Source organism: Dermacentor andersoni, chromosome 6 (genome assembly GCF_023375885.2).
Source record: "Dermacentor andersoni chromosome 6, qqDerAnde1_hic_scaffold, whole genome shotgun sequence".
Classification (NCBI taxonomy): domain Eukaryota; kingdom Metazoa; phylum Arthropoda; class Arachnida; order Ixodida; family Ixodidae; genus Dermacentor; species Dermacentor andersoni.
The window spans coordinates 124,831,409-124,843,857 of record NC_092819.1 but is presented as its reverse complement, the minus strand read 5'-3'; the positions used below and the strand labels follow the sequence as shown (position 1 = coordinate 124,843,857).

At 46.2% G+C, this 12,449-nt stretch overlaps 1 protein-coding gene across 1 annotated transcript in view; it reads left to right on the top strand.

The window, feature by feature from the left end:
- LOC126523525 (pancreatic triacylglycerol lipase-like) overlaps positions 1-12,449 on the top strand; it is a 51,701-nt gene that overhangs the window by 14,678 nt on the left and 24,574 nt on the right. The window contains exons 2-6 of the mRNA XM_055066894.2: positions 49-238; positions 7,548-7,764; positions 8,600-8,828; positions 9,911-10,135; positions 11,955-12,191. Of these exons, the coding sequence (XP_054922869.2) occupies positions 49-238; positions 7,548-7,764; positions 8,600-8,828; positions 9,911-10,135; positions 11,955-12,191 (1,098 nt within the window). The remainder of the gene's footprint in view (positions 1-48; positions 239-7,547; positions 7,765-8,599; positions 8,829-9,910; positions 10,136-11,954; positions 12,192-12,449) is intronic.

Genomic DNA, 12,449 nt, shown 5'->3' with positions numbered 1-12,449 from the left:
TTTCGTTATTCTCGAGCCCACTGAAACTTGGCGTATCGATTTGCGCAGGCAGCAGCGACGCAGTTTCCAAGCCATCTCAGTTGCTGTTCGACGATGAGCCGAGTACGCAAGAGATCTGGTCCGCGGTGGCGACATCCATCGCGCAATGGCAGCGTGCGCACAGTGGACGCCACCGCAGAAGCGCCGACGTGGCCACAGTGGACAGGGGCGTGTGCTATGGATCACTCGGCTGCTTCAGGTACTTGTCCGGCTACTATAGCAATGCGTACAGTATGCGTGAGAAACGCGAGTTCACTCACAATTCCTCCTGGAAGATCACGCGCATCCAGTGCAATGTCAGAATCCAAATGACATGAAGCTTCGAGTTAGCGAGGTAGCAGCATTGGCACAGCAAAATGTCGTCACCTGTAGCTGCTTGCCGTCTGCGTCACCAGGACCAAGGCGATGTACCATGCTTATCGAGCGAAGAATGTTGATGGGAAGTGTGCGCACATATCTAATTGCATTTATGGCTTCGTAGCCCTTGCGTCACAGTGGCACACCCATTGTAGGGGACCTCCCAATAATGAATATATACCCCGTGGCACATACCTGGTGGGAGAATTTCTGTTCGGGTACGCGCCAAGTGGCCAACAACAACTGAAGGAAACTTGTTTACTTGGTCGGAAAGAAGTCAGTACATACCCAGTGGCATAAATTATCTATATGAGTTCACCAATACGAAACCTTTTGATTTTCATGCGCCGCCATATTGCGTAGACATTGCGATGCATAAGCAATCGACATGCTGGCTTGGGTGAGCGCTCCGAGTTGTACTCCCGGTGTACGCTCGGTGCCAGTTTCTGGTGGTTGTTTTCGTCTTCACACTGGTCTGTTTAGTATGACGTGGAAACGCCTACGGAGGAAATGGTTCTGTGAGACGTAATAAAGAGACTTAGGTCAGCTTGACCGCAATTTATGCTGGCATTGAGGCGGGCAGAACAGCCAGGGCGATAGGTGAACGCTTGTTGGAGCCTCCAATCAGCCTCGAAGACCAGTTGTGATTTAGAGAAATTCGTTTCACAGATGGGACCTTACTGCAACGTTCTGTATGTTATTCTATGCTGCCGTTTAGCAGAGATGAATAGTTAAGATACATATGCGACGATCGTAACAGTGTGGGTACCAGTATGTTTCTGAATAAGTTCTGCTGTTTACTTAATTGCTAAGCGCTCAATCTGTAGGTACATTGCAACTACCTCGTTTCTTGGACATGGGTTTCGCGCAGGAATAAAATAACTTCGGTTAGAAATAACAGCCCACCGTACAACGGGAATTGCCACTTTGTAAATAGTGGCCCGACCGGCTGTGGGCTGCGTGAACGTCCGAGACAGTGGCAGATGCTGGGTTATAAAGTTGTCTACCTGCTTGGACCACTGGGTATGTGCTCCTGGTCGTGATGTCGTCGTGGTTGTTCCATTGTCGTCATTAAAGCATCGTTATCTGACTCAATCCTGTCATCGTCACGCCTTCCTCTGCGACACCGTGGTCCAAGATGTCCAACAGCTTGGTCCAGTAGGCATCTGTTCGGAGTCGTGATGCAATCGTGGTCATTACATCGTTGAATTCTGGGATTTTACGTGCCAAAACCACGTCTTGATTATGAGACACGGCGTAATGAGGCACTCCGGATTAATTTTGACCCCCAGGGGATCACCCGAATCCTCTGGTGACGAACGTTTTTGCATTGAGCTTTCATCGAAATGCTGCCACCGCGGCCAGGATTTGATCCCGCGGCCTCGTGAGTAGCAGCGCAACACCATAGCCGCTAAGCCACCGCTGCGGGTATACTGCATCGTAGTCATTTCTGATTTGTCATGCAACTCTCGTCATGCCATCGTAACATGCCATCGTTGTCACACAGTCGCCGTCATGCCGTCGTTTAATAAATGTCATCACTTCATTGCCGCTTTACCCGTTGTAACCACGCGGTCCTCGTCGTAGCTCCTTCGTCGTTCTAGCGAGGGTGTCATTTTTTCGCCGTATTGTAATTATGTCGTCGCTATGCAAGCGTCATTAAACTGCCCTTGTAATATCGTCAACGTCAGACAGTCGCTATCATGCCTCCGTTCTCAGAGCGTCATAAAAATGCCATTATGGTCGCACAATCACCGTCACGGCAACTTCGTCATCTGACTCTCATCATTCCACAGTCGTCACGCCGTTGTCGTCATACAGGTTACGTGATACAGTCATCGTCATTCCATTGTCACGATATATTGCTATCGTCGGTATTGGTATCGTCTATTGGTATCACCTCATGCTATTGTCGTCACTGCATCATCGTCTTATAGTCGTCGTTATGCATTCGCGAGCGGGATGCCGTTGCAGTCGTTTCATTGTCATCGTTCTAACTTCGACATCATACTTGTCATACCGATATCTTCGTACTGCCTTCGTCATTCTGTTGTCATCATGCTGTCGTTTCACCATCTTTATCAATTAAGTATCGTCATCGTATTGTCGTCATGCCGGTGCCGTCATATCACCTTCGTCGATCCAATGAAGTCATTTCTTGTACGGCACTTAGCGTAATCATGCTGTCGTCATTCAAGATTGATTATGCCACCGTTGTCATTGTGTCGTCGTCACACAGGCGCGTCGTACATTCACTGTCATTTCGTCGTCGTCATGCCGTCTTGGTCGTGTCACTTACGTCATTGTCGCCTCGTCATCCGCTTTTCGTCATACCGTCGTCGTCGCGACACCGCCATCTCATTGTTCTCATGCCCTCGTCTTGACGTTGTCGTCATTATACCATCGTGATAATTTAGGAGTCAACATCTTATTGTCGTCATACCGTCATGCGCCTTGGTTCTTCCATCGATATCATCGCCTCTTCGTCATTGCAGTGTTACTGCATCGTCGTGACGCAGTCGTCATCATCCATTCGTTGTTGTGCCGTCGTCGAGGTGTCGTCGTGGTCGTTCCATTGTCTTCATTGTGACTTCGACATCCGGCTCTCGTCATGGCGTCGTCGTCAAAGCGTTGCGCATCCTACCATCGTCGTCACGCTGTCGTTTGACTATCGTCATCGCTTCAGTATCGTCATTCCATTGTGGTCGTGCAGTCGTCGTGATACCACTTTCGTCGTTGCATCGACGTCATTTCTTGTTCGTCATTCTATTGTGATCAGGCTGTGGTCACTCAATCGTAATTGTGCAGCTGTTGTCATGTCATCGTCGTCATTGCGTCGTCGTCACACAAACGACATCATGCTTCCATCATCACACCGTAATGTCAATGTCCTCATCTCGTATTCGTCACGTTGTCGTCTTCATAGCATCGTCATAGTTTAAGAATGAACTGCTGCTTGTCGTCATGCCTTCATGGTTACATGCCACTGACGTTCGATCGATACCATTCATTTCTCTTCATTCGATCGTCACTACGTCGGCCTCATACAGTCGTCGGCGCCTTGGCAGGCTAGTGCCATGGCAAGGTGGGACGATATTGAAATATGTGCATATAGCTGAAGCACCGAGTCCCAGAAAAACCACTGCACATGTTAAATAAACGTGACTTGAGGAATACTGTCTGTCGCTACATTGCTCGATTGCTCTTCGCATTACCGTAGACATGCATCGTGGGAGGAGTTCTAGCGTAATTTTTGTCGTTTAGCGTGAATTGCGTTACTTTTGCAGCTATGCGTGTGTCACTACAATCTAGTGGTTGCAGCATTGCCAAGAGTTTGGTTTATGTGCAAACACTCCTTTTCGGAGGATTTCGGAGGAATAGAGGAATTCCAGATCAAGCTACAGAACAGGTATTCGGCTTTAAGTCACGAAGAGGACCTTAGTGTTGAAGCAATGAACGACAATCTTGTGGGCATCATTAAGGAGTGTGCAATAGAAGTCGGTGGTAACTCCGTTAGACAGGATACCAGTAAGCTATCGCAGGAGACGAAAGATCTGATCAAGAAACGCCAATGTATGAAAGCCTCTAACCCTACAGCTAGAATAGAACTGGCAGAACTTTCGAAGTTAATCAACAAGCGTAAGACAGCTGACATAAGGAAGTATAACATGGATAGAATTGAACAAGCTCTCAGGAACGGAGGAAGCCTAAAAGCACTGAAGAAGAAACTAGGAATTGGCAAGAATCAGATGTATGCGCTAAGAGACAAAGCCGGCAATATCATTACTAATACGGATGAGATAGTTCAAGTGGCTGAGGAGTTCTATAGAGATTTATACAGTACGAGTGGCACCCACGATGATAATGGAAGAGAGAATAATCTAGAGGAATTCGATATCCCAGAAGTAACGCCGGAAGAAGTAAAGAAAGCCTTGGGAGCTATACAAAGGGGGAAGGCAGCTGGGGAGGATCAGGTAACAGCAGATTTGCTGAAGGATGGTGGGCAAATTGTTCTAGAAAAACTGGCCACCCTGTATACACAATGCCTCAAGACCTCGAGCGTACCGGAATCTTGGAAGAACGCTAACATAATCCTAATCCATAAGAAAGGCGACGCCAAAGACTTGAAAAATTATAGACCGATCAGCTTACTGTCCGTTGCCTACAAAGTATTTACTAAGGTAATTGCAAATAGAATCCGGAACACCTTAGACTTCCGTCAACCAAAGGACCAGGCAGGATTCCGTAAAGGCTACTCAACAATAGATCATATTCACACTATCAATCAGGTGATAGAGAAATGTGCGGAATATAACCAACCATTATATATAGCTTTCATTGATTACGAGAAAGCGTTTGATTCAGTCGAAACCTCAGCAGTCATGGAGGCATTGCGGAATCAGGGTGTAGACGAGCCGTATGTAAAAATACTGAAAGATATCTATAGCGACTCCACAGCCACCATAGTCCTCCATAAAGAAAGCAACAAAATCCCAATAAAGAAAGGCGTCAGGCAGGGAGATACGATCTCTCCAATGCTATTCACAGCGTGTTTACAGGAGGTATTCAGAGACCTGGATTGGGAAGAATTGGGGATAAGAGTAAATGGAGAATACCTTAGTAACTTGCGCTTCGCTGATGATATTGCCTTGCTTAGTAACTCAGGGGACCAACTGCAATGCATGCTCACTGATCTGGAGAGGCAGAGCAGAAGGGTGGGACTAAAAATGAATCTGCAGAAAACTAAAGTAATGTTTAACAGTCTCGGAAGGGAACAGCAGTTTACGATAGGTAGCGAGGCACTGGAAGTGGTAAGAGAATACATCTACTTAGGACAGGTAGTGACTGCTGATCCAGATCATGAGAGTGAAATAATCAGAAGAATAAGAATGGGCTGGGGTGCGTTTGGCAGGCATTCGCAGATCATGAACAGCAGGTTGCCATTATCCCTCAAGAGAAAAGTGTATAACAGCTGTGTCTTACCAGTACTCACGTACGGGGCAGAAACCTGGAGGCTTACGAAAAGGGTTCTACTTAAATTGAGGACGACGCAACGAGCTATGGAAAGAAGAATGATAGGTGTAACGTTAAGGGATAAGAAAAGAGCAGATTGGGTGAGGGAACAAACGCGCGTTAATGACATCTTAGTTGAAATCAAGAAAAAGAAATTGGCATGGGCAGGACATGTAATGAGGAGGGAAGATAACCGATGGTCATTAAGGGTTACGGACTGGATTCCGAGGGAAGGGAAGCGTAGCAGGGGGCGACAGAAAGTTAGGTGGGCAGATGAGATTAGGAAGTTTGGAGGGTCAACATGGCCACAATTAGTACATGACCGGGGTAGTTGGAGAAGTATGGGAGAGGCCTTTGCCCTGCAGTGGGCGTAATCAGGCTGATGATGATGATGATGATGACTCCTTTTCGGAAGTTTTGCATTTAAAGCACATAAAGCAAGTAAATAATACCTGATTCGTTAATTCTATCTAGTGTAAGGTTTTGAAGATGCGATACTAGTCGTGGTGAATTTTTCTCCAGGAAATCAACAATTCTGTTTTAGCATTCAGTCTGCAATTTTCGCCATTAAACAAGATTTGTTTTTGGTAAATCGTTGTAAACGCTGTGTTTCATTGGTTATGCCAGTAGCGTGGCCACGCGCATGCAAATAGCTAATCGGCTGTTCTTGTTCAGTGAAGGTAGAATTTCGTACTTTTATGTTACCAGCCTTCTCGTCAAGCTTATCAACTTCAACGGTATTTGGACTTATTTGGACTTATTTCAGTTGGACTTTGTAACATTCGCCTGACGTCCAATTTACGTAACTGCCGATGGAAGCATAGGTAGTTACCTAAAAGGTTGTTTCAATAGCCTAAACAAACGATCTTCTCAATTATAGGAGGTCCCATTTGTTTGCTTTGAACGCAAGTAACATTGCCAGCATTTATAAGTTCTTTTTAACTAATTGGCTGAGAAGAGGCAAGGAGAGCGCAGAAGAGACGAGGATTTCGATGGGGCCGATCTCGCGCTGTGAAATAGATAAATTGGTGTGAAGAGTTTTGCCCGAGCGTCTCTGATTGGCCCACTTCACCTTGCTTAGCTTACGGTAGCTCGGCAAATAGTATTGGGCGGAGTGCTACTGGGGCGTAAAACATGCAGCCAAAATGGATGCTGAGTGACAAAATTTGGCATAACAATGTCATATGCGTGCCGAAAAGGCTCGACAACGTTACGCTGCCACGGAAGAAAAAATGCGCAAAGAAAAGGAAAGAAATTCTCGCCGGCAGATCCTAGTACAAAGCACTGGAGCGATGAGTGGACAGCCATCTTTTATTTCTTTCGGAACGGGCATTCTCCGGCTATTACAGAAATAAAGTTGTCTTGGTCGACATATAATGCATCTGTACTGGGTACTCGTCCCTTTCACGTTGTGACTTTCTGCAGTTTTGTGACGTCGCATGACAGGCTGGCGACCTAGGCGTCGCCTGAAAAGCATTGTAACCATCGCTGATGACTAATGATGACAAAGGCGCGGAATGGGAAAGAAACGTTTTTGAACAGTTCGGCCTAACGTGGCATAGTCAGCGTACCCACGTCGTGTTGAGCTGGGGGAAATTTCGTGGTTTTTTTTTGTAACCTAACGTGACTCGCTTGCGAAGCTGGCGTTGCCCAAAAAAATGTTTGACCGATCACGGACGGCTACAGAAAGAAATGAATCAGAAACACATTGGAATTTAGCTTTACCTTATAGTGCCCCAAGGGTAGGCTACCTAAGACAATTGAAGCATTAAACCGTGACTGCCGCCTAAGCGTATTCTAAAGAGTAGTGTCTATGGTGAATTAATACGCAATGAAATTTTTTGTATTAGGCTAGCTTCCTGCACTGCGAATCGATGTAGATGGCACTTATAACTTTCAGCCGTTACCAACTATGGTGCATTGCCCTATCAATTATGTACCTACAGCTATTTTCCGTTTCGTGGCACTTCATGTAAACTCGTATTGCTTCCATCCTACTGTGCATTTCTAAACTTTCATGTCTTGCAAGATTCACTGCTCTCTCTCTCTCCCATTCGTGCATGCGGCAAAGAGAGGGCACGACATTTACCAACGCATCTTTGTCCATGTCTCTCTGTTTCTCTCTCTTTTTCGTGCAGGGAGGACAGCGCCTCGGGACAGCCGAATGCCTTGCCCGAGGAACCCGGCAGCATCGGGACTCGCTTCTACCTGAGCTCGCGTCGCAGTCGCGAGCCGCGGCTTTTGGGTGACTCGGCCTTCAACGCCTCCAAGCCGGTCAAGCTCATCATTCATGGTTTCGGCAGCAGCGGCAAGCGCTCCTGGGTGCACCGCATGGTGGACGCGTTGCTCGCCGCTGTAAGTGCGCTTCAGCACGATCGATTATTTCACATTTACAGGTAAGGAAAATTAACAGAACTCCGAGAAACCACTGTCTATAGATGTTACAATACCTTTTCATCTACCTGAACTGTGGGCTTACGTGACGGTCGAAGGTGAACGACGTACAAGCGCTGTTATAAGAAATAAAAAAAAAACCCACAGTTTTTCGACAAATCATAGCATCTGATCTGGTCTTAGGGAGCTGGAGCACTCTATCATGATTTAAGAATGTTTCCTTCACGGGTCGTATTCGTTTGACAGCATGACCCGTACAAAATTCGTAAAGTCAAAGTTAGGATTGTAAATAAGGTAAATGAAAACCATTTTTTTGTAAAACACATACTACTATAATTATCTGTCCGACAAAGGAACTTGTCTCCGTCTTCGCCCTGACGGAAACCAAAAGCCCTTGACGAAACGTAGTTTCCAGGCTTATGCTTCTCTTTTTCACCCGCGTTTGAAAGCCGTAGCGCAACGTACCTTAAATCTCCCTGATTCTCGCTGACAGACATGGACATACGGCGACAGTATTAGGCGATTTTCGGTATAATGGATAGTCTTCTTCTCGTCCACATCGTCGTAGTCGTCGTGCCGCAGTAGCCACAGCCGTTTCATCGTCGTCGTCATGCTGCTATCGCCATGTTCCACTTATTTGTTGTGCCACCGTCATCTTCAGGCTGCCGTCGTCGCCTCTCCACCATCGCGTTTTTCCCTAGCATCGTGTCGTCGTGTTTGTGGCTGGCTAAGGTATCCAGGACCGTTCTGTCCTTTGGGGCCCATTCTTTCTCGCTGCAGCACGTATCATGCGCAGGGCGACGTGAACGTCCTGGTGGTGGACTGGGAGAAAGGCGCCACACTGCCCAACTACGTCCAGGCTGCCGCCAACGCACGCCTCGTTGGGCGCCAGGTGGCGCAGGCGGTGCGCCGCCTCCTCCGGCTAGGCGCGCAGCCGCGCGACTTCCACCTGGTGGGATTCTCTCTTGGGGCTCACGTGGCTGGCTTCGCGGGCGCCGAGCTGAGGAACCTTTCGCGCATCACCGGTGGGTACTGGTGGTTCGCACGTCCAAACGCAGCACGGGCACTATGAGAGGCTTGGCGCAAGCTCGGGTACTTGGATGGGTACTCGGCATTCGAGAGCGCTTTTTTAGAAAAACGATCCTATCAGACTGTGGTAGCCGCTGCAGGAAATAAACATCAGAAGGTAGCAGTACTCGCCAATGGATGGAAATAAATGTTGACGTGTTTTAGGTGTAATCATGCATTGCGCTCTATATGTTACAATGTAATATGTCGCAATTTGCCCATTTGTGATAATGGCAGGCGGTAAAAAGTTGTTGAATTTCATTGTTTTACATGCTCAATGACCTTTCGCTTAGCGTACAAGCTTGATGCAATTTTAATATCGAATGCAAAAGGATTTAGTTATTCTAAATGATCAAACAATTGTATGGTATTATGACCAGAATGGTCGTACGTAGAATTTATGTATGTTTTGTTTGTACTTCATTGCTGACGGTGGTTCTGTATCGAAATTTTCATTGTACAATGTGCCAGGTATCAAAAGTTTCCTTTTCCTTTGTATTTAGTTTTCTTATCGCTTTCACCGTAAATAGTTAGTGAGTGAGTGAATGTTTCGTACATTAATAAACAACCTTTCTGTGATCGCCGACTTCTAAACCTCGTAATGTAATAATGTAATATTGTTATAGTATTGCAATATTAGTTGTGTAAGTTTCATGTAAGTGGTATACTGTTAGAACATTTGACTGATATTTTTAACGAAAAATTTACGGAAAGCCATCGCACCTTCGGGCCTATTGTACTGAGGCCGTTGCAATCACTCCTCTTTCTATCGGAGGTAGAGTCCTCAACAAGCCATGATGTAATGATGTAAATGTGATCATGAGATCATGATGTAAAATGAATGAATGAGTGAATGAGTGAATGAATCAATCAATCAATCAATTAGGTATTCGACATTTCTGAAATACCTTATGACTTCAAGCGATAATAACAATAACTGCACCATATTGGGAAGTATCGATCACTTAATCGCTGTCATCAAGCCTAAAACGCCACTTATACCGGCGTTTCCAATGAGTGTTTTCATTTCCTTTTACAGGGCTGGACCCGGCGGCGCCATTGTTCGAAGGCTACGATCACACTTCCAGGCTGGACCCTACGGACGCGAAATTGGTAGACGTGATCCACTCCAATGGCGACAGCTTTCTGCGAGGTGGCCTGGGTGCATTTGAACCTCTGGGACACGTTGACTATTATCCTAATGGGGGCAAGGCACAACTGGGCTGCAACAGCGTCTTTGTGGGCGCCCTGAGTGATATCTTCTGTAAGTACCCTCGGGCGCTGGGGATCCTAAATTCCTGTAAACCTGGCACGTGATCAGCCCATGCGCTTAGCGCAAAATCAGCCTACGCCCAATAGTATCACAAGACGGCTTTCAAAGAAATATAAATGATAAAACCCCGGATTTCTGTAAAAAAATATCACAACAGTTAAATGCTTTGAAGCCACTGTGGTTCATCCAGTACAAAAATATGAGCTCAAAGTTTAGGTCATTTCAATGAACATACTTTGCAGAGAAGCTTGCTTTTCCCGTAATGTAAGTGGTAATCTAAACAGCTGAGGCCCGCTGCTGATCATTCACTTTAATGGTAATTACAGCCTAGCGTCAACTTGGTGAAGCCTTGTTTGCACGAAAAATTAACGTGACTCGAAATAATCGTGCTTTATGCGGGACTGCGGGCAAGGGAATCTCACAGAAAAGATTTTACGTCCTTGACCGGCACAAGACTGATCAGTGGTATGTTTTGTTTTACTTTTGTTACTGGAAATCTGTTCCATTTGGTATACGAAGTTACAAGTTTATGAAGTAGGCGAAGTTTGAAGTATGTGAGTCTGTGGAAGGGCTGTCGGAATTGGCAAGTATATTTTAGGCAGAACAAGAACAATCGTGGAAATTTGAATGTTTAAGTTTCAATTTATGTGGATTCATATGTCATTTTACTGATGTGCAGAAACTGTTTAAACCCCTAGTTTATTGCTAGTGTAGGGTCCAGAAAGAAAGTACTGTAGAAGCTGTGACGGATCTGATAAAAAATATTAACACAACAAATAAGAACAAAACAGACCTCTTGGCCATTCTTAAGATGCTTCAAAAACTAATCGAGAACCTGTTCGTGAAAACGCTAATGTCGGAGTTTCCGTAGGAACGCGTCAAAATAGAGTGCGTCAGAGGTCTTTTTCAAATAATTAAGAAGGTTAACCGTGTAATTATGACGCAATGCGTGCTTAATTACCTAAGACTAGAGCATGAACTGCAGATTTCTGCCAGGGATTTGGACGGAATGAATGGTGCTAAGGAGCGACAACGTGTGCTGTACACGTAAACGAATTTATCCATATATACGTCTAATTAGGATTTTATAAGGCATTATTTACATTTCAGTTCTGCTCATTCTATACAGACGATTCCTCTTAAAATAGTCAAACCCGCCAGGCATCAGCAGAAGTACTAGAAAGCAAATGGTGACCGGTTATTCCTGTGAGAGTCTTTAGGACATTATTTTCGCTTTGACGAATCGGCGCAAAAATTATCATGTATTCCTTTTGTCTTCGCTGAAATATAGCCACAATTTACACGGACCTCGCACTATCTAGAAATAAGGTAGCTGTCATTCTGAGTTTCGCACCCTCACTCGGGACAATACTGACAGAAACATGTCCTTGTGGAGCTCCCTGATTAATATGAATGTTTGCTGAACATTACAAAGGAACTGAAGATCACAATTTTGTGAACACAGTCTTGGCCGCTTGAATGCTGCTAGTTTGCGCTTAAGTCAGCAGTAGCTATAGCTTAGTCATGCATGAGAATGCAACCTTCTGCGGGAAGACTGAGTGCACGCGCGATGCGTGATTACCTACTTTGCTCGATGTATTATGGAGTTGTAAAAATTCGCGTGGTAAGCATCAATATTGTCGTTTCGCAAGTACGGAGTTTCCAGGTATCAGCGGCGTTTATGAAAAAAAAAAATTTTTCGCCCGAGTTGAGAGTGATGGCACAATTTTAAGCAACCTAGTTGTGAAGATGTCAAGTGGCGCTCATAGAAATCCCGACCCTCCCACTGCCTCCTCGTTACCACCCGCAGGGGGCCACTGGCAGAGCCTGTGCCACCACCGTCGCGCGCTTCAACTGTTCACCGAGTCGGCGAACCCGCAGTGTCCGTTTCCGGCGTTCACGTGCGCCAGCTACGAGCACTTCCAGCGCGGCGAGTGCTTTCCGTGCGAGCGACCGACGGACTGCAGCTACATGGGGTACTTCGCGGACCGGTCCCGGGCCCGCGGGCGCATGTTCCTGATGACCCGCCAGGAGCCGCCCTTCTGTGGTCAGTGCTCGGAAAGGAGACGCGAGAAAACAAGGGCAAGGAAGTTATAGGGAGAAAGGGAGTTCGCTTGACGATGACAGTGCACAGTGAACGACGTACACCCGCGATTTGCACACGTGTTCTACGCACACGCGTCAAACATGTCGCTAAAGCAGATAGTTGAGCAACTGTTGGTATGCGTCCATACTGAATAAGGAGCATCGAAGGGCGCAAGAGCAGAACACTAAGTAGAAGAAGCAGCGTTGTGTCCTCTCTTTG